The 26,053-nt window shown below is 50.1% G+C and overlaps 1 protein-coding gene and 1 long non-coding RNA gene across 4 annotated transcripts; one reads left to right on the plus strand and one right to left on the minus strand.

Annotated features, from left to right (window-relative positions):
• Positions 1 to 7,262: 7,262 nt before the first annotated feature.
• On the plus strand, positions 7,263 to 24,700 carry Park7 (Parkinsonism associated deglycase). 3 transcript variants are annotated; one of them, XM_034503438.2, is made up of 7 exons: positions 7,263 to 7,399; positions 12,560 to 12,666; positions 14,099 to 14,200; positions 16,345 to 16,404; positions 17,151 to 17,220; positions 19,792 to 19,878; positions 24,369 to 24,700. In XM_034503438.2, exons 2-7 carry the CDS (start codon positions 12,577 to 12,579, stop codon positions 24,527 to 24,529), a joined length of 570 nt encoding a protein of 189 aa, XP_034359329.1. In that variant the 5' UTR covers positions 7,263 to 7,399; positions 12,560 to 12,576; the 3' UTR covers positions 24,530 to 24,700. The 3 variants fall into 3 exon arrangements, with proteins under 3 accessions (XP_034359329.1, XP_034359328.1, XP_034359330.1); XM_034503437.2 differs by lacking the exon at positions 7,263 to 7,399 and adding an exon at positions 11,200 to 11,336; XM_034503439.2 differs by lacking the exon at positions 7,263 to 7,399 and adding an exon at positions 11,495 to 11,793.
• LOC143442271 (uncharacterized) lies at positions 8,967 to 11,229 on the minus strand. The gene is made up of 2 exons (XR_013110304.1): positions 11,093 to 11,229; positions 8,967 to 9,927 (listed from the first exon to the last, which is right to left on the minus strand). It is a non-coding gene; the product is annotated as an uncharacterized LOC143442271 (long non-coding RNA).
• Positions 24,701 to 26,053: the final 1,353 nt, after the last annotated feature.

Raw genomic sequence — 26,053 nt, forward strand, 5'->3', positions numbered from 1 at the left:
GTAAGTCAAACACTGTGTTGCCTCAGTCCCAGGAAATTAGCTGACCATTTGAACAGATGGCCCTAACTAAACAAACCTTAAGATTCATGGTGTCAGGATGCTATGGGCCCGAGATTAGCCTGGCCGCGCTTTGAACTAACAGCCCTGAGACAGTTGGTGCCAGGATGCTAAAAGTTTGAGATAAGCCTGACCCCCTTGAACTGGAGCTCATGATATATAGTGTGAAACTACTTCGAAATAGCCAATTATAAAGTGACACACCATGCATCTTAGGAATTTGAGATCAAATGTATCGATGACCTAGTGACCTGTTCCCCCTCCTTCCCCCTTCCCTAACTCCACTCTCAGCCTTCCCCCTTCCCTAACTCCACCCCCACCTGGTTTGTAGATTCACCCTTAAAAGCTGTAAACTTCTTTTGTTCGGGGCTGCGGAATCCCTCAGGCCCCTGCGGGGGCTGGAAGGGAGGACAGCCCTGGCTAGCCAGTAAACCTCTTGCGTTTGCATCAAGATGTGTTTCTCGTGAGTGATTTGGGGTGCGTCTGCAGTTCTCCACGGATCGTGAGTTCTTTTTCTAGTGGGCCTTACAGCAGGAATAATTAATTATCAATGGTCCCTTCATAGGAGAAAACAAACCCAAACACAATCAGAGCATAAAGTACTAAGCCAATGCTATTTAAATTTCCAAAGGCATTAGTCATTCACTATATGGATGATATCCTGGTATGGGGGAGACTCATCCCTATCCCCCCCTCCCCCTCCCTCTCCCTTCCCTTTCCCCTCCTGTTCTAAACGACTAAAGGATCAATAATACCTTCCCTGTCCTCCCTAGGATTTAAAATGATCCCTCACAGAATACAGCTTACTCCACCCATCACATTCTTGGGAATGGAAATTTCCCTCACTTCAATATGCCCTCTTAAACCCACCCTTTCCTTCCCTCAAACCTTAACTCTCACCTCCCTCCAAAGCTTTTGGAGAAACCCATCACTGAGGCCCTCTCAGTATTTACTGATGGAGGGAAGAGGGGAGTCACAGCAACAATATACTACTCTCCCAGGGATGAACCCCCATTATTCGATTCCAGAGACCTGCCCCACCACTCCCTGCAATGTAAGGAGCCATATGCTATTTCCTTAGCTCTCAAAGAAGTCAGTGGGCCCTTTAACCTTTTCTCAGTGTATATGCTGTTAATTTGCTTCCCTGGTTATCAAGATCCTTTTTAAAGTAGATGCTAACCCACTATCCCCTTGGTTCATCCATGTCTCCACCCTCTTACAGGGAAGGGTCACTCCCCTCTCCATCCAGCATGTCACATCTCACAGTCCCCTGCCAGGTCCAATATCTGAGGGAAATGCTCTCTCTGATTGGATGGCCTCTACAGGAGTGTTCACAGCCTCCATTGTAGAAGCAGATCAATTCTACTCGTACACGCGTGTGCACACACACACACACACACGTGGGCCCACACAAATATAAGAGGGCTTTACAGTGTTTTCCCCTATGTCTCTCTTGCTCATCTTCAGAGGATAATAAAACCATGCTCCTCTTGTGTACTACCCCAGCTTTATTAACTATGGGTACCAACCCCCAAGGTCTCATATCCAATGACCCCTGGGAAACTGATGTTACCCACGTTCCCCAGTTCTGCCGCCAAAAGTAAGTCTTTGTCACTGTGGACTACATATGGGCTACAGTGTTGGGTTTTTTGTTTGCTTGTTTTGTTTTTTAACAAAATCTCAATCGTTCATTTCCACCGATGAAGACTTGTGAGGCAGATACTAGGGTGAAAGCCTGCTAGCTCAGAGAGGAAGAGAAAGCACCAGCTGACCTTCTTCCTCAGCTGAAGTCTCAGAAGGAATCTCTTTCGGCCACACCTTCTCAAATGACCTCCTCTGTGGGACTGTGAAAGGATGGCTTCGTTTCTGGTAGAGCACTGGCTAGAAATGGCTGGAGACCCTGCAAGGGATGGAATACATTTTGACACACTCCCAGATTCCAGGCTCCTGACACTTGGCCAAAAACCTCCATTGACCCTCACCTTAAAGTCATGTACCAGCCTACCAGCTCCTCCACAGGTAGAGGGCATGACTACAGGCCTCAGGGCCTCCAGAGATTTACATACTAATGAGATACCTGTAGGCCAGAAGATGTAGCCAATTAAGTATTCCTTCCCAGACCCTCCTCTCTCCTCCCTCCCTATTTAACTCAGGTCTGCCCTGAGAGAGGTTGGGGAGGGGGTACAGCCAGATTCTGTAGAGGGGACCTCTGAGTATCGAGCTGCCACCTAATCTCCCATGGAGGGCTTCTCTGCATTCCAGCCATGGGGGCCGCCAATTCAAGCAAGCTAGCCTGGCCACTGAGTCAGCCAAGCAAGTGGAGTAACCAAAGAGTCTCTTTCCCTGTAGGGCGCCATCGGGGGCTTTCTCTCTCCCTTGTTTCTCTGGAGTCTCTGTTCTTCCGTGGCCCCCAGTGAGGCCTGAGAACAAAGACCATTGGCCTCCGGGTCTAGTCAAAAGCCCTGCCCCCTCAGAACTTCCAACTGAGATCTCCCAGCGCAGAGTGAACTCAGTCAAAAATCCTGAGCTTCTGCTGCTCCCCAGAGCTACAGGAACCATAGCAGCCAACAAGATCCATGCCCCACTCCTCCAGACTGAATGTACCTGCCTGCTGCTTTCTGTGCATCTATCTGTGCTCCCAACCCCCTCTTACTCCCTATGGATGTCTTACTTAACAATCCTAGGTTCCCTTTCTGTCACCTGGCTGCTTGCTCAGCCTCTTACCTACGGTGGACTTTATTTAATCCTGTTTACAATTTTCAAGCAGAAAACTCTCGGATTAAAGGTATGTGCTAAGGCTGAGCCACACCGCAACTAAAAACAGGTTTTTCCAGCAAATAACACAGTCTTGAGGTTCACACTGTGATCAAATATCCTGCAACACTACAGCCCAAATGAGAGAAACGTCAAAAAGATTAATTCACCACATGCCTTCCACCTTTGCCATCACGGGAATTCCTCAACAGATTAAAAACTAGCTCTCAATTACTAGCTCCTAATTCAAGACCGTCTGCTCACAATGGGAGATAGCCATCACATGGGGATTCCTTACACTCCCCAGAGCCAAGGAATCATAGAAAGAACACATCAGACTCTAAAAGCCTAGCTTTAAAAACAGAAAAGATTTACCTACTCCTCTAACATACAATGGCCCTGGCTACTTTAAATGTATTTGATATTTACAAAGGCTCCCAACACCCTATCTCCATCCACTGACACACACCAGGACTAACTCCTCCCATCCTGGTAGGGTGGTATGATCCCTTAGACAGAACATGGAAGGGAACTGACCCTCTCCTCATGATTGGAAAGGGTTTTGTCTTTCCACAGGACCTGCCCAGGCCTTTGGGTCCCAGCCAGAAATGTCCGATACCACTGCACCAAGAAGATGGCTTGTCTCTCCATGACAGGTCAAGGACTGAGGAGGCAAACGAGGTGCCACTCCCAAGGGAACAAAATATTCTGGAAGGACATCCATGGCCTGGTGGCTGCTGCCCAGGCCATGTGCCCCCCACAGGCCTCTCTCTCCTCCACTCTTAGAGTTGTCTTTGTGATTCTCCATTCTAACTCAGCTACCACCTAGCCCCTCCCTGATCTTCCCAATAGTTACCACTGGAGTTTTTTTTTGTTAGAGAAACCTATTGTGGACACAACAGTTACAGGAGCCTTTGCTCCTCCTGGCCCAGTGTTGGGAGCTGACTTTAGTAGAAAGCGGCTAGATCAACTTTGCAGCCATCTGGAACCATATACCCTGATGAAAGACTTGGTTGGCAAAAGCCTATAACAGCTGAAGCACACTCTGCTAAATATATTGTTTATCCCACATAGCTTGTTTTGCTGTTTAGTGACCTCAGCTGTATGGTGCACGTGGTAAAATGTTTTCACCTGTGTTCTCCTGCTTGTGTAAATAAATACCTCAGAATTCCCTTCAAGGAGGGAGACATGAGAAAATAGAAGAGACTGAATCACACCCTGTCTTGTCTCCATTCTTCGCGTCTCTTGCCCCAAGAGCCCCATTCTCTCTCTTGACCAGAGCACTTAGCCCCAAAAGTGTTGAGGCAAAGTGTTGAGGCAGAATGTGGGCCTCAACAGCCCAGTTTCATCAAGTCTATGAAATACCAAAACAGCAACCTTGCTGAAGTCACTACCAACCAGGTTCTGCTTCAGTACCAAACCAGTCCCAGCCTAGAAGCTGGATTCTGATGATTCCTCTCTTTTACAAAACAAAAAGTGGGAGATGTGGGGCCAGAAAGCTGTGGGACCAGGGGAGCCAGCCTGGAGCAAGAGTGGAGTTGAGACGTGACTAAACCCTGGAAATCTTATCCTGAGATCAGCAGGAGGGGCTGTCACCACGAAGGAGGTCACATAGCCTGGAAGCTGGGTTAAACTTCTTCTCCCCTTATAAGGTCATGTCCAGCAGCACCTACAGGAGGACTGCAGAGTCTGAACAACACACTATTAGGTTTTATAGGCCGGGAGCCTGAGGCATGAGGGGTTAGTAATTTGTTTAGGAATACTCAGACAGCAAGGGGCTTGGTTTAGGTCTATGCAGGTTGCAGGCTGCCACCAGAGGGGGCAGGGTTTCCAAGGGCAACCAAAGTTGAGGGAGATGCCAAGATGGAACCTAGGACTTCTCATTCAGAAGCCAACTGAACCTGGGGCAAGAGAGATAACCAACTCCAGAGCTGCTGAGTAGGCTTTACTCTTCGAATTAAAAAAAAAAAAAAAAAAAAAAAGTGCATTGACTCAGCAGCAGGCAGGGGTGAGACTGTAGACTCAGTGGTTTGAGAGCAGAAACCACAGCTACGTGAATGAATACCCAGAAATGGAGAGTCCATCCACCTCACACAGACGGGATGCGGAACAGCATCAGTGGCTACGTGGAGCAGCCGTGCTTTTACAAATCTTGCCTGGGAGAGAGAGCTGCATGCTGCTGGCTGGTCTTCAGAGGATCCCTGCTCCCGAGTCTGGCAGCTCGAAGCTGTCTGTAAGTCTCCCCTGAAGGGATCTAAACCCCTCTTGTGGCCTTTGTGGGCACCTGCACAAATGGTGCATGCACATACACACACACACACATCTTTTTGACTCAGTGGTTGTCCTAGCTTCATTTCTGTTGCTGTAATAAAACATCCTGGGGAAAAAAAAAAGACAACTTATCTTAGGACTCCAGAGTACAGTCCATCCAAGTCTCACAGCAGCCTGAGTGAGACACAGCTGTCCACACATATCACTCCATATCCACAGTCAAGAGCAGAGAGGAATGAATCCATGTATGTTTCCTTGCCCAGAGGATCCTGGTCACCACCCCCGAGCCCCCAGTGCTGGGATTACAGGCACATGCTACCATGCTTGGCTTGTTTATTCATTTACTTTGAGTTCTGGGATAAAAATTGAGTCCTCATGCTTCTGCAGTAAGCCCATGGGCACATCTGAGCCATGTCCCACTACTCTTGACAGATAATCCAAATAATTCCAGATCATTCTAGTTCTCCCTGCATGTGTATTTCCGATTCCCTTACATTTCTTTTATGATGATGGATTGATGTATAAGCAATTCCTTTTTGGTTTTTGTTTTTCTGTTAAATGTCACTACACTAAATCAAAGCTCTAAAATACCTGTAACTTGTCTTACACACACACACACACACACACACACACACACACGCACATTATATTCAACCACAAACAATTTCCAAGATTTATATTACAGTCATTAAGTTTTTCTTGGGGCTGCCACTGTCACTTGGAGGCAAAGTATGTGCTTAGCATGCATTTGACCAACTACCAAAAATAGCCACATAAAGTGTTTTTCTCAAGTCAGCAAAATCATTTCATCCAGCATCCCTGGACTGTCCAGACCTGATTCTGTCTGTCTGCTTCTGCTCTGCATGCCACCCTGTGTTCTGCTTAGCTGTCAACATACCAAACATACTAGTGACAGGCTGGCCTGTTCATAGCTGCTGTCTAGTTTGAAATGCTCTTCCTCCCACTGTGTGATTCATACCCAAATCTTACCCACGTTTCCGTCTCAGATGGGAGGGGGGAGGGGGGGACTCTTGACGACTCTTGACTGCTACAGATGCACACACATTCACCTGTTCCTCCTCTGTGGTCCTTCATGGTACAATACATATGCACACGCATGCACACACACACACAGTGATTGCTGCATTTAATAGCATCAGACCAGACACACCAGCCTGGTCCCAGATGTTCGATTAATGGTGTCGAAGCTGAGCGTGCATACGTGTGTCTGTGACATCCGCACAAAACCAAGGATACAGTTCTCAGAATTTGTCTCCGTCATCCGTGACACATGACTGGATGTTATCTTCTATGCTGGTTAGTCTTCCTCCCATTGAACAGAATCTAATAACTAGGAAAGGACATTGTCCACTCTTACATCCCTTGGACTCAGAGAACAATATAAACTGTCATGAACGACTTCCTGTTTTGTGAGCCATGTTTGCACACAGCACTCTTCAAACTGCTTCACAGCTAGGCGAGGAGGAAGCTACATACATGATGCACACAGCTTTATTGTTTTGGGACAAAGGGCCGTGAGACTACAGTTGTTGAGCCACACTGTGGAATGCGGGTGGAATGTAGCTGGCATTTCTCCTATTAATTTTAATGCCTACCTAGGAGTCACTGCCCAAATCTGCATAGTCAGAGAACTACAAACAAGCACACCCTCACCCAACTATGCTGTCTTTGTCCTGGGGGTAACCACTGATTAACCTACAGTAGAAGGATCCTATTTATACTGAACTAATATATTATCTATCTTGACTGTGTGTCAAAATCTGTTCCCCAAAGACTGGCCACTTGTCCTCAATACGCTAATTAAGCGTTGAATTAAGAGTAAAAAGCAAAAGGTAAATCGGTAAACAGTGTCATTTCCTGGCCAGCCGATTTGCAGCAGTCGGCAGCAAGCGCGTCACACCTTCATCTGCCTTCTTGCCCTGGAAGTCGCAAGGTCGCGGTACTCGGTGACCCCAGGACGCCTGGGGACCGCAGCTAACAACACAAATACCTTCCGGCGGTGTGCCGGGTGAGAGCATGCAAGCTGCGCAAGCGCATTGAGTCCTGCAAGAGCAGCCCGCGCGCCCGCCCACTACGATTAGGCTCAGCCAATCGACAGCACCGCCCTGACGGAAGTGGGCCGTGCGTCTCTACGGGTCAATCAATTCACTTCCGGCGGGCGGTGCTCCATGGGAGGTGTTCCGGGTGGTCCACCCCAGAGAAGAGTTAACACCGCCTTGGCCGAGGCGAAGCGGGTCTCGGCCCCTCACAGATCTCAGAGTCAGAATTTCCCCCTTGCTCCAGCGCGGCCTCAAAGGTCAGGGCTCGCCCACTCTCCGGTCGCGCCGACGTGACCTTTCGTGGGCTCCGAGGGGAAGTTCTCCGCGGCATTGGAAACAGGAGTATCAGGGGGGCGTGGTGGCACAGGTCTTTTATGCCCAGTACTCGGGTATCAGAGGCAAGAAGGTGCCCGCTAATTCGAGTTCTAGTTCATCGAGCTGCAATGAGGGGCAATCTAAAAAAAAATCTATTTTTGGTAAATGTCCCAATATCTGCGGTTTAGATTCAGGGAAGCATGAAAGAGTTGAAAATGTTAACTTCCCGCTACAAATGGCACGTGTTACAGTCACGATTTGCTCAAATGACCTTGATGTGAGCAATGAGATTAAATATGGCGATTGCTTCAACTCACCAACTTTCTTGAAACATACGGGAAGTTTTAGCTTGTACTTCTCCCCCTCACCCCCCCGCAATGCATAATGACCTGAGAAACGTTGAGTGACAAAGTTCGTGGATAGCATAGGGCTGTCCTGAGAGGCGTCGTCATGACCAGAATTACAGCAGTATATTTTGGTAAATGGTTGGGTTTTTTCGCCTTTGTCATATGAATATGTAGTGAGAAATATGTTTGAGCTTTCATGAGTGTTACTGGCAATATTAACTAATGCTGGCAGCGTGTGTGGTGGGCAGAGTGTGAATTTTGGCATCAGAATATCTGAATTTGTCCAAGACTGCAAGACCTTATAGAGTCATTTTCCTCTACCTCAGTCTTCATACCTGTAAAATGAAGATTATGACACTATTAGTTACTCTTCTCCTTGTTATGGCAAAATACCTGGCAAGAAGTAACTTAGGGAACAGGGTTTATTCTTGCTTAGAGTTGGAGGGTCCCTATCCCATCGTGATGGGGGAGACATCCCCGCTGGAGCTTGAGCTCTGGTCACGTGGCATGAGCACTCAAGAAGTAGATCCGTGAATACCAGTGCTTAGTTTGCCTTGTTTTTCAGCCTTCAGGGAGGGACTGCCCCCATACCACGCATGATGCTGACCACATTTACAGAGCTCTTTCCATTCCCACCCAATACAAATTCCTTCTATGTGCGTGCAGAGGCTTGTTTCTGTGATGATTGTATATCTTGTCAAGTTGACAATATTAACCACCACAGACGGACACCTTCCAATGTCAAGGATAAAACAAACAGCAGCATCCTGGTTAGAAATACTGAGATGGAGTTGAGTGTGTGGCACATGCTTTTAACCCCAGCACTTGGGAGGCAGAGGAAGGCAGATCTCCATGAGGCCTGCCTTGGCAGAAGGGGTCATTTAAAGCGTTGGGGTAGGAAGGACTGGGGGCGGTGGTGGTGTTCCTGCTGTGTAAGTCGGCAGAGGCCAAAGTCTGTTCCACAGGTGTCATTGGAGGAGCCATGGCAGTTGCTTTCCCATCAGCCCATGGCTCTTCAGGGCTTAGTCCTGGGTTAACATTCCCTTGGCAAGACTGACAGAGAAAAGGGAAGGAAACCACATCATACATGCAGGGGGAAGGGAAAAGGACTATTTCTGGGGGTGGAGGGGGAATCTAGCTCCCATAAGTAACAACATTTGAAGATTTTTAAACAGATTTATTTTTAATTATGTTCCTCTTGTATTGAGTGCACGCATGTGCGTGCACACACATGGAAACCAGAAGGTGGCATGGAAGCCCATGGCATTGTCCTTCCAGGCAGCTGTGAGCCACCTAATGTCAGTGCTGGGGACTGACCACAGCTTCTGTGTAGTACTTAAGCACAGCCCTTTCTCCAGCCCCAGTATGTGGGTTTTAAAACTGTGCGTAGGGTATTCATTGGATAAAACAAGAGGTGACTCTGCTCCATTTCAGTCCTTGCTGGTAGTGTGGAGGTGTCAGGAGTGTGAACTTCTATGTCTCCTTAAAGTGTTGTCATGGTATTGCCACCACCCCACCACATGTTTTACCTTCTTTTTCCCTAGTTTGTTTCTTTCTATAGTAGCCAACTAACTCTCTGAGCCTTCATTTTCTTGTTCCTCCTTCTCGGCTCTGGAGTTGGAATGAGGGGCCTTGACCCATGGCTATGCAGGCCACGGCTGTGCAAGGCCATGGCTATGTTCCATTGAGCTACAGCTTCAGCCGCATTGTTGCTTGGAGACAAGTTCTTCCTCAGTTGCCCAGGCTGGCCTGGAATTTGAGAGCCTGCCTCAGCTTTCCAAATGATACACCTGGGACTCCAGAAAGGGGAAGCACACCTTCTCAAGGTGAAGCTGTCTTCTGGGGCATTCCCAGCCAGGTCTCTGAACTGCACCGCTGAATTAACCCATAAGGGAAGAGATGAGGGCATGTGTTCCCCTAGAGGTAGATTTTGTTCTTTTAAGTATGTGGGATTACAGGCATGAGCCACCAAGCCCAACACCCTCTGTGGATCTTGAAGCTCACATCTGACAAGTTGCTCTGGTCTTCTTTCCGTCACTCCAGCTTTCCGTATCTTCAAAGCTGAAGGGGCTGGCTCTGTCTTCCCTTGGCATATAGTGAAGATCCAGTCTGTCCCACAACTCCTAAAACAGTTACACAAGGTTTATTGTATACATGACTTACTTAACAATTTTAAAAATTAAACCACTACCACCATAAGAATTTCCAGTTTATAAGTTTTCCAATATGAACCTAGAATGGAGGTCAGCCAATGTATGTGGGGTATTCAATCTCTATATAGGAAGGAAAACAAGTTTACTTCCTGTCTGGGGTTTGCATAAAGTCCTGAGACTTGCCAAATGAGCTGGCTTTCTCTGTAGTGGGTACAGATAGGACCTGGTGAGGATGAGTCTCCCTCCTGTAAGCTGGTAAAGATATTTATTAAAAACTTAGGAGAGGGCCAGAGGGAGGGCTCAGCAGGTAAGGGTGTTGCCGCACACCTGAGGATCTGAGTTCCATCCCTGAGCCCCTTGTGGTAAAGAAAGAACACACTAAGGCAAGTGGTTTTCTCTGAGCTTCCACACGCACCCTTCGGCATGGGTTGAGATGGACACACAATAAACACATGTCAACCCAAAAGTGTAAAAAACTGAAATAAAATTAGATAATTAATTTATTGTATCGTAGATGTCAGCATTGCTCTAACCCGAGGGTGCAGTAGGGCATTTGATTATTTGTGTGCCTATGAGTGCAGTGTGCGTGAAGGCCAGAAGAGGGCATTAGATGCCCTAGCTCTGGAGTTATAGGCAGAGATGAGTCCCCCAGAGTGCATGCTGGGAACCGAACCTGGGTCCTATGCAAAACCAGCAAGAGCTCTTAAATCTTGACTCCCCCCTGCCCTCGTGTGACCCAGGGGACTGGGTGACTAAGCCTAGCGGGGAGGGGCAGGCCTGAGATAACCTGGAATGGAGTACTAGCAGGCCAGGGGCAAACAGGATGTCACAGTAAGAGGCAAGAAAGGGAATCAGCCCACAAAAACCATGATGTAAGACGTCTTCCAAAAATGACTTTGAACTTAAGCCTGTGAACTCGCATGTGCTAGAATTACAAGTGTGGGCCACTGTGCCTTGCTTTTATTTTCTTTTCCCTTCTTTTTCCTGCATTGAACAAGCGGCGGCGTCAGGGGGAGGGCAGGAATGGGTTACACTGTAGCCCAGCCTGGCCTCGAACTCGTAGCCCCTCTATTCTCTTAAACGTCGCATTGGCAGAGAGGGTCAACTGCGCAGGCGCTCGCAGGGTGGTCCGTACCATCGGCTGGGGGCGGAGGGTGTTGCAAGCGGGCCCGCAGCCGTAGTATCCTCTGCCGCTCATCACCCTCGGGCCTGGGCTCGGCCGGACGTGACGCACACCGAGGCGGAAGCGAGGGGCTCTGCGCAGCCTCAGGGCGGGCGGCGCGCATGCGTGGTGTGTACGAGTCTGTGAGACTGAGCCGGTACAGCGTTCCTACGGGACTGGCTGTGGCTTCGAGTGGGTGGAGGAGGCGCGGCTGCAGGTCAGCGCCCCGGGGCGGGAGGAGGCCGGGCTGTGGTCCGCCCGCTGCCCGGGGAGGGTCCCGGCCGGGCGGGCTGGGGGCGGCGGCCGCGGTGCATGCCGGGCCAGAGCTCTGCACAGGGGCGCCCTCCGGTTGAAGTGAGCGCAGTTACTGGAAGGCTTGACCGAAGTTCTCATGCATGGGAAGCGTGCAGGGAAAACACGCGGAAAGTGCTCAGAGAGGCGACGAGCCGCTCCCGTCCGCAGCAGGGTTAACCTCCTCGAGGGATATTCCATCTTTATTAATCATTAGTCGTGTGGTCAGGCATTTAGCACCATTGGTCTCCCTCAGTCTGGTCCTGACATTTAGCAGTTTATGGGAACATCAACAAGAACAAAACCTTCAAAATTTACAATGTTTTTTTCTTTTTCTTTCTTTCTTTTTTTAACCAGTGATATTCAGGTTTTGGTTTTTTGGGGTGAGGAATCTTTTTTTGTATGATTTGGTTTGGGTTTGTTTGGTTTGGTTTTTTGAGACAGGGTTTCTCTGTGTAACCCTGGCTATCCTGGAACTCACTCTGTAGACCAGGCTGGGCCTCGAACTTACAAAGATAGATACTCCAGTCTGCTTCTCGAGCGCTGAGACTAAAGGTGTACGCCCGACTCGCTCCTTCCTTCTCTTCTTTTTTTCCCCCCTTCACCCTCCCTCCTCCCATCCCTCCCTCCCTCCCAGTATTTTAAGAAAGCCCACCTCTCCACAGTGTGATTGACATGCAGGGCCCGTTATGTGACCTGCCCTTGTTAGAAATTGGTCCTAAGAAAGCACAGTAAGAGAAAATGCAAACAATACTAGCACACATTAGCAATCCCAGATTTATTGTTTAAAAAAAAGATCTGTTTTGATGTGTCAGCGTTCTGCCTGCCTATTATGTATGTGCAGTGCCGGTGAAGGCCCGAGAGGGCGCTGTATCCCCTGGACCTGGAGATAACAGACAGTTGGGAGCAGCCCTGGGTGTTGGGAACTAAACCTTGGTTCTGGGCTCTTAACTGCAGGCCATCTCTCCAGCCTAGCCACCTTGTCTTCTTCCCGGAATCAGAGCCTTGAAACTCTGCCACGGGAACCAGTTTTAACCTGAGCTGCTTGCTTTCATTTATCCCAGCCTGTCACATAGAAGATACTGACTTCGTGAACAGATGGTTGTTACAGTGGCAACATTTTGAACATTTTGTTTTTCTGTTTTTTAGGTCTTTAAGAAATAGACATGGCTTCCAAAAGAGCTCTGGTCATCCTGGCCAAAGGAGCAGAGGAGATGGAGACAGTGATTCCTGTGGATGTCATGCGGCGAGCTGGGGTGAGTCCCTCATGGGCTAGCCCTCCCTGTTTTCAAAGGAGGGGACTCTAAGTCACTTGTTTAATGTGTGTGAGCCTGCATCGTGTGGTGCAAATGTGGAGGTCAGGGTCTGTGTGCTGTCTCACGTGTTAGCCTGGGCTCCTCATTCTGTGTTGGTAGAACACGGCGAGCATGGAATGCGCTCATGTTTGCCAGGCTCACCGTGAGCATGTACTCACACAAACCCGACAGCAAGGCTCTTGGCTCTCTCTCTGCCTCTTCTCAGAAACCCCAGGCAGAGACACTCAGCTGTGCTGGTTTCCAGTTAGCGCAGGGCTCTGACCCAGGCAGCCTGTTCACACTCTGCTCTCCAGAATGAAACCTCACTTTCTTTATTTCACATTGCTGCACAGTTGGGGCAGCAAAGGACTCGACACCACGGGCAAGCCACTGTCCCTCCACTCCCAACGCCAGCCTTGTGATACCGGAGTAAATACTATAAGGCTTTCATTTATCTTTTGTGTGTATATGAATGTTGCCGGCATGTTTGTCTGTTCACCACTAGAGTTAGAGGTGGTTGTGAACCACATCGGTGCTGGGAACCAAGCCTCGGTGCTGGGAACCAAGCCCCGGTGCTCTTGACCATGGCCCATCTCTGTACCCTCTTTAGTAAATACTCTCCTGTGGGGTTTATTTGTGCAGACATGAGGACGGTTTTTCAGGCTCTGCACCTGTAGGTGGGGTTGCTGGGCTAAGACCGTGAAGTCAGCATCACTGGATTTTGACAGGTTGTCTCCAGTGCGCTAACCTGTTCTCCCCCCAGCACTGTAGGAAATCCCCTGTGCTTTGGGGACTAGCTACTGGTAATGTCACCTCCTAAATGATTTGCAAGATGAAGTGTTTAGTTCTTGCAGTGCGCTTCTACTTTAGGAAAAGCCCGTGAAGTGAACTGCCGGTGGCTCGGCCCTTAAGGCGCCCGCCCGCAGAGGACGCACCGTCTCTTGGTGCACGCGTTCAAATCCCGCGCTCCCGCTCCTGAGTCTTGTGGGGGAAAAAAAAAAAGAAAAGAAAAGCCCGTGAGGTTTGAATGATATGCTACCCTGACACTACCCTCGCACTACCCTCGAATTACCCTTGCACTACCCTGACACTACCCTCGCACTACCCTCGCATGGTAGGTTGTTATCAGGATGGCCCAGTAACTCATCTCCCAAACTCACCACTTGTGGACTAGAGGGTGTTCTAGCTGCACAGCCAGTAGCGGCTCAGTTACAAATTAGGACTGACTGTCCTGGGCAAGCCAGAAGGGACCAGGTATTACTTGCCATTGTCTGGGCTTGGTCTTGTACTCCCTGACAAGTTACTTACAAACCACAGAATGGGTGTCGGAGCGCTGCCCCACGTCTGTGTGCTTTCATGTTCTTGAACAGACTTTTATCTGCTCTTTCTCTAGATTAAAGTCACTATTGCAGGCTTGGCTGGGAAGGACCCCGTGCAGTGTAGCCGTGATGTGATGATTTGTCCAGATACCAGTCTGGAAGATGCAAAAACGCAGGTTTGTTTTGTCCACGTGGACTTTTCCTTCTTGGGGCTTATTAGTTCTCTGTAACGGCTTTTGGCTTTTGGCTGTATCTATGACTGCAGTTGCAGTCTTCCTTCAGGAGGAGGACTTGTCCTGGATGGAGGGGCTGGATCCTGTGTCAGTGAGTGGTGGGGATGGACGCACAGGCCCATAGGTGGCAGCTAAGTGGGAGCATGCTCCGTCACCGGAGTGTTTCTCCCAAAGGCCTCCTCACCCCAGAAGTTGGCCACATTTCCCATTGTCTTTTTCAGTGCTGATAACTGACTCTCGGATCTCACGTGTGCCGGGCGAGTTCTCTGCCATCTCTGTCCCCATAACCTCATGTCCTTGGTACAGGGTTGTGCTGAGACAGAGTTTTGGAAGTGGCCTGATTTGTGACCCTCGTGTCTCAGCTTCCCCCTCAGAGTGACAGGTGGAGTTTCAGGGCTCCTCTCTTGTGGAGGAGTGTGTGCTAGATAAGTGGTCACACCTCACGAAGTGTGTCACATGGACTGGCTACTCTTTTTGGTTATCTTTGGAAAGCTGGGATCACTTTCCTCAGGCATGCCTGCCCTCTGACCTTTTGTGCATTTACTACGAGAGGTCAGAAGTCATGGCGTAGGGTGACAAGAGAGGGACTATGCCCTGTAGAGCAGACACGCAGACACATGGCAGAAAGGGAGGTTTTACCTAATTTTTTCCCTAATTCTCAAGCTAATTCCCCACGCCATCCCACGTGGAAGGATGTGTACTCCTCCCGTAAGGAGCTTCCATACTTCCTTCCTGCAGCAAGGGTGATTACACTCCTGGTACCTACACTCAAAACCTTGAAAAACTCTGAAAGTGTGTTAGAGGGAAGACGTAGAAATTGCTTTCCTGTTGTCACTTTCCGCCCTGTGGTATCTGGGTGTTTTAGAGCAGTGTTGCCTTTTGCGTGTGCTTGTTGGGTTTGTGTCATAAAAGGAGATGGGGTGAGGGCTCAGTTGAAGAGCACTTGCCCAGTGAGGCTGTGGGTTCCAGGCCCAGCACCACAAAGACTAAATAAATGGCACATAACAGAGTGTGCTAGTGTAGCTTTCTCTTTGTTCTTTTTAATTTCAGCAAGTTTAAAATGAATTAGCTTTCTTGGATGTTTGGGTGATTAAGATACTAGAGTACTGTGATTTTCTCTTTGCAAAGTTTTAATAATTTTTTTCTTTGCCTTTTAATATTTGGGGATTTTGGGGGGGTTGTTTTTTGTTCTTTGATTTTTTTTTTTTTAAGCTTTTAAAAAATCACTACCTGTAGCTTTATTGAAAAAGTCACACGGTGGAAACATTTATATATAAGGTCAGAGTGATGCACCCTCTTTTCTTGGGTTGGTCCCTGTCAGCTGCTGGGTGTCTTGTTTGCGAGCATCTGTGACATTGGTGAATTCACATGTGTATCTGTTTGTGTTGGTGTGTGTGAGTGCCATGGCTCGGGGTCCATTTCCTGTCTACCTGGGTGCATTTACACTACACGTGTTCCAGGGCTTCTATTCGTACATTTTCCATCACAGATTTTTCTACATTTTAAAAAAAGACAACGTACATATGTGTGTGTGCACGCAGAGAACAAAGCAGGGTATTGGATCCCCTGCAGCTGGAGTTAGAGGCAGTTGTGAGCCGCCATGTGAGTGCTGGGCACTGAATTCCAGTCCTCTGCAGCAACAACAAGACTTCTTGACTGCTGAGCCAGCTCTTCAGCCCTCGTGTCTGTATTTTTTTTGGTTACACTGTTCTACCAGAGGGACACACCTTTATTTATTTGTTTCATTTTGGGTGGTTTGTTGTTGTTGCTGTTTTGAGACAGGGTCTTGTTTACCTGGCTGGCCTCAAACTTAGTAGCTGAGGGCAGCCTTGAACCCTTGACTTTCCTGCTTCTACCTCCTTTTATGGGTATGCACTGCTATGCCTGGCACTTACTTATTTTTGGTGTTAGAGCATCAAACCCAGGGTCTCATGCATGCTAAGAATGCACTCTACCACAGAGTATAACTCCACCCCGCGCTGCTCCCACCCCTGCCCCCATAGGCGCCTATGCTGTTCTTTGGCAGATACTGGGCTGCCATTTCTAACATGAAAATGAAATGTTCCCTTTTCTCTCCCAACTCACAGGGACCATACGATGTGGTGGTTCTTCCAGGAGGAAATCTGGGTGCTCAGAATTTATCTGAGGTAAAAACTGCACGGTAATGTCTAAATGGAAAGCTTGTGAAGAACTCTCGCAGCCTCTACTCTGGTGTGCTTCGTTTGCTCTGGTGTGCTTCAGGGATGTGCCGTAGGCACAGGAGAGACAGCAGAGGTTAGCTGTTAGCGTCTACCATTGTAGAGCCCAGTTCTGAGACATTCCTGCAGACCACCGCTGCACACAGGCTTAGCGAGTGTGGGCTGGCGCGAGCGAGGCTGCAAGCTTCCCAGCTGCTGTAGCAACAGATGGGCTAAGTCTAGAAAGTGCTGCCTGTTCTGTCATCGGGGTCGAGGACAGCTGCGGGGCCACAGTGACAGTGAGAATACAGGATGGCATCAGAGGCAGCCACTGCTGTTTTCAGTCCCATGTGATGAGTCATGGAGTAAAGAACTCGGGAGTGGGCTGCTCCTCCTGGGGTTTCCGCCATCTGAGCTGCTGAGTCCTGTGTCCCCTTGCTTCTGCCTCTTTTGGAGCACAGGATAGAGTTATATTGTGCCTTGGTGACATTGCTTTTTCCTTCTGCTCTTTATTGTGGTGGGCCTTTCTCTTGGGGTGAATGCCATTGACCAGGCTTGAGAACACAGACACATTAGGAACCAGGTCACTTTTGTCCTTGCTGGTCAGAGCTCTGTCTGGGGAATAGCTGGAAGTGAGTGACGCTGGGAGTGATGGCCCAGCTCTCCTGCAAGGGGCTGTGTCACTGTGGTGACGGGGTGTTTGGTTCTCTCTCTAGTCGCCTATGGTGAAGGAGATCCTGAAGGAGCAAGAGAACAGGAAGGGCCTCATAGCTGCCATCTGTGCGGGTGAGTAAGCGTGCTGTGGAAATGCAGCTGCTGAGGGGCTGGCCTGGCTTGGGGGCCTGACTGTACACAGCTTGCCTTCATGAAGCCAAAAGGCGCCCACACTGGCTGTTTGGTTTGGGTGGCATGAACTCGTGTCATGGCAGCACTCATCCCAGTTGTTGCGCTCTCTGTCTCTGTCTGACTAGGTCGCTAGTCTGTGGAACTCAGTGTTTTCCCTATTTGGTTGACCTCAGGGAAAATAAGGCTTCTGGAATCCAGCAAACAGCTTGTTCCAGCACATCTCTGTGCCAGCAGTTAGGCCTGCCAGGAGAGTCAGCAAGAATCTGACCGGCACAAACGCCACAACAGATTTCCCCCGGGCTCGCCTGTCTCTGGGTGCTGAGTCTTGGCTTGAGTGCCCTTGAACACCCATGGCTTCAGATGAGGTCTTTCGTACATGAGCCTTGAAGCTGTACTAGTTTGCTTCCTGGCCCATTTAAAATCCCTGCAGTTGCTTTAATATCAGGTGATGTGCTAGCATGTGGTGTCTTCCTTGTCAGACGCCTTTTAAGTGTGTTACAGAACAAATGAATCCGTGACAGAAGGGATGGATGGTTTTGTTTGAGGACCAAGGGACTCTATTCTAGCTCTGGTGCCCTGGCTTCCTCTCCCCCCACCCCCACAGTAACCCCCAGAGACAAAGCAGATACTGTAGGGACATCTGTGGCCTTTTCTGTCTTATTAAAATGACATCAGACTATCAAAGCCATCCTTCAGGCAAAGCATTGTGCTATACTCTCCTGTTTTAAATTTTTCCCTGGGGGCTAGAGAGATGGCTCTGCAGTTAAGAGCACTAGCTGCTCTTCCAGGGGATCCAGGTTCAATTCCCAGCACCTACATGGCAGCTCACAACTATCTGTAACTCCAGTTTCAGGGTATCTGACACCCCCACACCAATGCATATAAAATAAAATTAAATAAATTTAAAAAAAAATTGCCCTTGTTTGGGCTGGCTGAAAGACCAAGCTATAACTGCAGCACTGAGGAGGGAGAAGCAGGAGTACTGTGAGTTCAAGACCACCCTGAGTTACACAGGAGAGCCTCTCCACAGAAGAAAAGAAAGGAGGGAAAGCAGGTGGGGAAAGTTATAAAAAGTTCCCAGTTTGAGACCAAGCACTTGTATGTGCCTAGCATGTGGGAAACCCTGGGTTCCGTTCCCAGCACCAAAACACATAAGAAGCCATTCTAAACCCCTGAAGTGACAGAGGTTGTGGGCATCGGGGTGCCAGGGTTGTGTGCTTGAGAACACACTAGAGAGCCACTGGGAGCACCTGGACACCTAGGCTCTCACAGCTCTGACTTCCTGCTGTGCTGAAGCCCAGGGATTTCTAAGTGATGGTTTTATAGTCCCTGTAACCTGTACTGTCCCGACTGTGGGTGGTAAGTCATAGGTAGGCTGGTGTCCTTCGCCTGATATGGGAGACCAGCCTCCCTAGGGTTTGCCTGGGTCTGTTCCTTAGACTTGGCTGAAAGTAAACTGCAGTGTCATCACGTTCCGTATCATTGACTAGAACATCGGCAGCTGGCTCTCTCACTTGTGCTCAGTCAGACCTGAGGGCCTGGCCCTTCCTCCGAACCAAGTCTCTGTTAAAAAAGAAACATTACTAACAGACTGTCCTGTGTCCCCGTCTCAGAATGATAAACAGAGAAAGCTGGGGTGGCTCAGGCAGGGAACGGAACTCTGTGTTGAAGCCTGTCTTCAACCTGCAGGAGGTCAAGGGTGACTGTGGTGTTCCGGTCAGGAACTCAGTTGTTAGTGTCATCCTTGGTGCTGCTGAGTCCAGAAGAAAGTCATTGCAGGGAGGCATTCCTTAGGACACAAGGAGCTTCAGTTTGAGTCAGGGAGAGAGAAGGAAGCATGCAGGTGAAGGAGCCCTGGCTGGTGGTCAGAAGCAGGGAGGGTAAGGATTCACCAGGAACCAGGGTATTGAGGAGTCCTAGTCAGCTGTGTGTTCTGCAAGTGTCCACCAGGTGGCTCTGTAGGAGGGGGTTCTGTCGGCTGCCTTGAGCTTGCTGCCAGTTCCCAGAGCTAACTCTTGGCATGGCCTTCATCAGAGGCTCAGATAATGGCAGTGGTAAGTAATTTGTCTTAATTTTCAAATCAGGGCTTTGACCCTCCCATCCCCACCCCCCAAACAAACAGACAGTAGTCAGTTGCTTACCGTAGCCTTGCACACCTGGCCAGATGTGCTTACACGGCTCATCACGGATGCACCTCCCATCGTGTTTAAGCAATGGTATTTAGAGTTGTGACTATTCAGACTCCGGGTGTCTGATTTGGAAGAATACTTCTTCTGCTAAATTGTTTTGTTTCTTTGTTTTTCTGGGGCAGGGCCCTCTGTGTAGTCCTCATTGACCTGGGACTCTGGAACTGAGTCTGTAGACCGAGCTGGCCTGGAACTCACAGAGACCCACCTGCCTCTGCCTCCCAAGTGCTGGGATCAAAGGCATGCGCCACCTCACACACGGTGTTTCTGTTTCACAGCACAGGTTTTCTCTTCACGCTCTCATCTGTGTGCATCTTATTCTTAGGTCCTACAGCTCTGCTGGCTCACGAAGTAGGTTTTGGATGCAAGGTTACAACACACCCACTGGCTAAGGACAAAATGATGAACGGCAGTAAGTATAGCATTACCCTGTGCTTTCCTGTGTGACAGAATCCTAGAAAACTGGAGGGTTCCCTGGCATGGTGTGGTGGCCTTGTTACCTCTGCATACTCTTCTCAGGGACACTCGCCCAGGCTGGAACAGGCGCATCCCAGTCTTGGCGCATGGGCCACCAGATTCCCTGACTCAAAAATGGGAACGATTGTGAAATGCTCGTTTAGGGAGTGTTCTTACTGAATCCTTGACAGCAGCCCAAGGGTAGAATTTAAACCCTAACAGCAGTTTCAGCAAACGTCCTTTACCCACAGTCCACAGTGCAACAGACACAGTAGGGCATGTCTTCAGTGGCAGGCCAGCTTCTTTGGTGATGCGTTTCCTTCCTGAATATCAGCTAGGCATCTGAGTTTTATTAAAGCTATAAAAGCAATTTCTCTCCATGGTGAAGAAGCAGACAGGGTAGGAGGGCTGAAGTGAGGCTAGATGCGCCCCCTCCTTCCTCCTTCTCACTTGTCAGTAAGGCCTGTGAAGTGTCTTATGTGACTAGACCATGCCTCCATCCTTTCTAGTTAGTATTTTACTCAGCTCTAATCAGGGCCAGTCTACAGCCTGTGAGATCTCACTGTGTAGCACAGGTAGCTTTGACCTGGACTGACACCATCCTCCTGCCTCAGCCTCATGTAGCTGGACGTGCAGGCGTGTGCCACTGTGAGGCCGTAGCTTCTCACCGTACCTTTGTTGTTGCTTTCTCAGCTTTTGCAGGTTGGCGTCACTGCTAGTGGGATTTCCTGTGTCTGTGTTTCTCTGGCTCCTGGGGTGGACGGTGGTAGGTTTCTGCTGCTTTGCCTGTGTGAACTCATGTGGTTGAGAAGCTCCTTTGGGTTACTGTTTTATTTCTAGTTATGTGTGAGCATGAGTGGAGATGTGCTCAGAAGCCAGAAGAGAATGTTGTGTCCCCTGTGAGCAGAGGTGCAGGCATTTATGAGCGCTGACATGAGTGCTGGGAACGGAATCTGGGTCCTCCAGCAAGAGCAGAAAATGCACTTACCCACTGAGCCGTCCCTCCAGCCTGAGTACACATCTGGGCATATCTAGAGCTCCCTTCTAGAAGTGAGGTAGTGTACCATGCATTTTAGACAGTAGTACCCTTTTTTTGTTTCAGAGGCTAAGGTTCAGTAGTAGAGCGTGTGTTTGGTGTGCACAGACCCTGGTCAGTTGCTGACACCGTCATTCCCAGCAGCACTGAGCACACTGTCTCTGTGTAGCCCTGACTGTCCTGGCACATTTGAGCTTTTAAAAGTCCCACAGCTTGGCCTGCCCACATCACCCATGACTCAAGGTGCCCACAGACTGGCTCCAGTACAGGCCAGCCCTCTGAGGCGTCTTCTCAGTCAGCACACGGGCTTGCTCCAAGTGGTGTTTCCCTGAAAGCCTGTCACTCTGTCTCAGTTATTCGAGGGAGACTGTCTCTGTTACAGGTTCAGGCTCTTGGGGGATTATAAGTACAGACACTAAGTTTGTGTGAAGCTCATTGTTGGGGTCCACATTAGCCCCACGTTGGGGCGGCCAAAATAAATGTTGCAGCCCAGGCAAAATGTTGAGGCCCGGGCCGACCCACGTTTGGGCGGCCACTGTATCCCGGCCCAAGCTGCTGCTCCGGTCTGCGGGTCGGGGTTCAGCAATAGCGAGGGTGAGGGCAGACTCAAAGAATGGAGACCAGACAGGGTGTGATTCAATCCCGTTTATTCTTCAGTCTCTCTTCCTCTAAGTGTCTCCTGTCTGATTCTCCCTCTATAGTCTGATCCTGATCTGTTCTGTCTCTGCCTTTTATATGTCTTACTTCTAAGTCACGCCTCTAAGTTACACCTTTAATCATGCCCTTAGGTCTTGTCTCTAACTCTGATCTCTATACTTCTAAGTCATACTCTTAAGTCACACACCTTTAATCTCACACACCTTTAATCTCACGCACCTTTAATCTCAAGGTATCTAAACCAAGATTATCGGAGTGTGCTCAGCTGTTGTAGGCTATTGTAATCCAAGTCTCATGTCAGGGTATATGGCTCAAGATGGCTGCAAAGCTGATAGCCGCTTTCTGCTAAAAGTTGGCCCCCAACAGCTCATGAGATGAGGTCAGTGTGGGAAGGGTGACAGGAACTGAGGCTGCACTGTGCAGCCGTGTAGCCGTGTGCATGAGGGAGGGGACAGAGCAAGCGCTGGTCCTGTGTCACCTGAGGTTCTGAACCATGGATGCTGAGAGCACACAGTGGGACCTCAGAATTTACACAGTGCCCCACTTACCTGGATTACCATGCCTTGGCAAGGCAGGGAACACCCTTCCTCTCCCTGCCCATCCCTCTTCTCCCCTCCCCTCCCCTCTGTGTAGTGCAAGGCTCCCTCACTCCTATATCATAGCTAGGCATGGGGTCAGTAAGTTCTGGATTTAAGACAGTTTGGCCATTGTGGCCCTCAAAAGCAGTCTGAGGGACTGCAGCCGTCCTCCATGTGGCTGTTGTACATGAGGCTCTTCTGAGGGCTTCTAGCACACTTGGTGATTTTCCACACTGGGAAGGGGAAAGGCTTCCTCCTCCCCTGCCCACAGCCGCCGCCGCCGTACTTCTCAGAACTGCACTGGGTGAGCAGCAAGGCTTAGAGTTCAGGCTGCTCTGAAGGGCAGATGACAGAGGGACTGAAGTCAGAGGCTGACTGCTTTCTCCTGAAGGATCAAGTGGTGAGGATTTGGGTCGCTATGGAAACTGTCCTGCAGTGGAGTCCCCTAGTTGTCATAGATAAGGCCTAAGTAGTCAGTAGTCTTTACGTCTTTGTATTTGCACACACAGGCAGCAGCCTTCGGTTGCTGCCTTACATCCTCCCTCCCCACTTGCCTTTTCTCTGAAGAGATTCTTTCATGTCTGCAAATTTATCCTGAACCCAAAATCCCAGCCCCCTTCCTTTCCCAGGCTCCACAGCAGCCTGGCTCCATTGGTGAGCTTCACGAGGCTGTCCCTCGCTGTGGCCACTAGGTGGGGCCGTGGACAAGTATTAACCCTGTTCGAGACCTTTAAACTGCTTAGGCCAAGGCTGGGTTTCTAGTGTTCTATTTAAAATGTTTTGTCCTGGTTTAGCCATCAGAAAGTAAGACTGCGTGAACCAAAACATCTTTCCAGTTGTGGTCTCCATTTTTTTTACTGTAGTGTAAATGGGAAGTTTTTGGTATGTTCATCTGGTCAGCAGATGCAGATGAAGTGAGTGTTGTATGAGACAGGAAGGCAGGCTCCTTCCAGCGTGGCTGGCCCACTTGGAGGAGAAGCATGCTTCTCAGGGCTCTCAGTGAACTCTGGATGTCCTGGGTTCTTCATTTCTGGTAGAAACAGGATACATGAAGCTGTGCCCAAGCGTGGAGATACGTGATCATCCTTTGCGATTGTGTGCCTGCCCCCACCATCAGCATGTGAACCTGCGGCTACAGGAGCCCTTGCCCTGGAGGCCCTCCTGTACTCTGGCTGCCCTTGACTTCCCCACATCCATTTCTTCCCATAGGTTCTGTCCCAGACCACCCCTTCCTCTCCTAACCTCTGTGTCAAGGCCTGAGCCCAGAGAGCCTGGGCAGAGAGTCTCCTATAGGTACCTGAGAGAGTGGGGTCCTCCGCACGGCACCCTTGGTGCTGAGGGAGACAAAGCAGCCAGGGTGGGATGCTGGTGTAGAGCCCTACTTCAACAGTGGGTAGAGTGCCTGAGGGAACTGAGTCAGGGAACTCTCACCCGGGACTGAAACCTGCTTCCGTGTTCTGGTGAGACCGAGCAGAAGAGGCCCCAAGCACTTTGAATAGCAGAGGATAAACAAGAAAGCAAAGTGTCCAGCTGCTGCGGGTGCTGGAGGGGATGAGAGTTGCTTGGACAGGCAGTAGACCCCAGCTGTCTGCAGGCCTGCTCCAGGGCCACATTGGATTGGCCCAAGGGCCGGATGCTGGGAACACAGCTAGGCTCACTGAAGGCAGCCCTGGGCTGTAGGGTGAGGTAGGAGATGAGTAAGGCCCTGGAGGGCAAGTGGATGTTTGGAGCCTGGGTCCTGTCATGCAGAGACAGAAGGGGGCACTGAGGAGCCTTAGTGAGGCTCACCACATTGTTTCAGTTGCTCAGAGGAGCAGGGGAGGCAGAGGAAGAGGCCTCATGCGCTGGTCTCATATGGTTTGAGGCTGCAGAAGGTCAGGTGGTCTCTGTTCCCACTGCTTCCTGCCTCTGCCATAGCGCCCTGGCAGACAGAGTAGGAAGTGGAGAAGTTAATCACCGGTGCCCGCATAACTCCCCGTGGTCCCTTCCGCCCACCCTTGCTTCACCATCGTCCTCACAGGGCGCAGTAGCCTGGAGCACCAGGGAGACGGAGTTCAGTAACTACTGCAGTGTGGCCTTGGTTTCACTTACTGAAGACCAGGAGTGGCAACCGCAGTGTGAGGAGCGTTCTCTGTGGCCATCATAACCTAGAGTAACTGTGTCTGCTCCCTGTAGGTCACTACAGCTACTCAGAGAACCGTGTGGAGAGGGACGGCCTGATCCTCACCAGCCGTGGCCCAGGGACCAGCTTTGAGTTTGCGCTGGCCATTGTGGAGGCACTCAGCGGCAAGGACATGGCCGACCAAGTGAAGGCACCACTTGTTCTCAAAGACTAGAGCCCAAGCCCTGGGCCTCCAGGTTGAGCAGGCATTGGAAGCCCACTGGTGTCCAGAACCCAGGGAACCTCAGGAAGTAGCATGTGAAGTAGCGACTACTCGGGGACCTCGCCCTTGGTCCGTACGTTTCTGAACCTTGCTAGTAGAATAAACAGTTTACCAAGCTCCTGACAGCTGCCTGTGTCTGGCTTTTGTGATATTATGGGCTGTATTTGCAGGTGGTTGCTGTTGGTACAGCTGCAGGCTGAAGGAGCTACACAGCCCCTTAGACCACAGAGACATCCTCTGATGGAAGGAAGCTTCCTGCAGCTCCTCAGTCGCCTCTAGTGTGGCTCTCACTGAGGAGTAAGCCGTGCTGGGGCTGGGGCTCATCACCCCTGACCATATAGCCCAGGCTAGGCCGGTCAGTGGGCAAGGCTCAACTTGGGTAACCATGAAGGAATGTAAAGATGGAATACTGGCAGCCATCTTGTCACTGTCCTCAGGAGGTACCTGGCAGCTCCTGTCAAGAAAGCAGCGCTGGAAACTCACATTGTTTTGAGACGGACTCACTGTATAGCTCTGACTTTCCCGGAACTAAGTGTGTAGACCAGGCTGGCCTCTCTGCCTCCTGAGTGCTGGGGATAAATGCATGCTGTGATAAACACTAGTAAAAATAACACAGAGACCGCTGAGGGAGAAGGAACTGGAGACTTCGTTGATGTGGTGGGGTGGGCAGCTGACGAGGATCACGCTCACCGTGAGGGGGGGGGGGCCTGGGTGTGGCCGCGCACTGGTTTGATCCTAGTACTAGGAAGGCTGAGACAGGAGGATCGTCCACAAGTTCAACTCTCTTGCAGTGAGACAGCCAAGGCTACAGCAGGACTTTTCATTCAACCCCTTGTCCACTGAGTAATGTGTACCCAGCCCCTGGCACAGGTCCTGGGAGTAAATCAGTGGGCTCAAGGCACACATGGGTCCTGTGATGGAAACGAGTTTCCTGCCTGCTAGTGCAGGCCTCTCTGATGAATCAGGGAGGGTCTCGGGGGAAATCTGAGAATGAATAGGCTGGTCTCTGATAAGAGACCTCAAGCAAAACAGGGAAAGCACAGAGGCCAAGCAGCCGCTGGCTTGGGGTATGGAGAAGCAGGGAGGGGTGGGACAAGAAGGATTTGGTGAATGGAAGCTGGAGAGGTGGCCAAAGCTAGCCAAGGGGCCGGTAGAGGAGGCCCAGTTGCCAGCCTCACCACAGAAGCAAGCAGCACCTCTGGCCGCTAAGGCAGGGCTAATGGCAGGGGAGAGTGTCCAGTGGTGGATAGGTCTGGAAGGCAGAGGGACGCTGTTCTCGAATTTCAGGTAGAGAAGACGGCAGAGTCCGGGTGAATTTGGGTTTCAGCTTGAATTTGAGGTACCTATAAAACAGACTTCATCTAGTCATGAAACCAAAGGCCGGGGTGGTGACTGACATCTGGAACCTCAGACCCTGAGGTTGAGAACAGCCTGGGTCACATGGTTCCAGGCCAACCTGGGCTAGAATCCCTTGTC

This window comes from Arvicanthis niloticus, chromosome 5, assembly GCF_011762505.2.
Source record: "Arvicanthis niloticus isolate mArvNil1 chromosome 5, mArvNil1.pat.X, whole genome shotgun sequence".
NCBI lineage: Eukaryota > Metazoa > Chordata > Mammalia > Rodentia > Muridae > Arvicanthis > Arvicanthis niloticus.

Coding starts and splice junctions, on each gene's coding strand:
- Park7 (XM_034503438.2), top strand. CDS start 12,577: ATGGCTTCCAAAAGAGCTCTGGTCATCCTGGCCAAAGGAGCAGAGGAG. Junction 12,667..14,098: donor ATGTCATGCGGCGAGCTGGG/GTGAGTCCCTCA, acceptor CTCTTTCTCTAG/ATTAAAGTCACTATTGCAGG. Junction 16,405..17,150: donor GTGCTCAGAATTTATCTGAG/GTAAAAACTGCA, acceptor TTCTCTCTCTAG/TCGCCTATGGTGAAGGAGAT.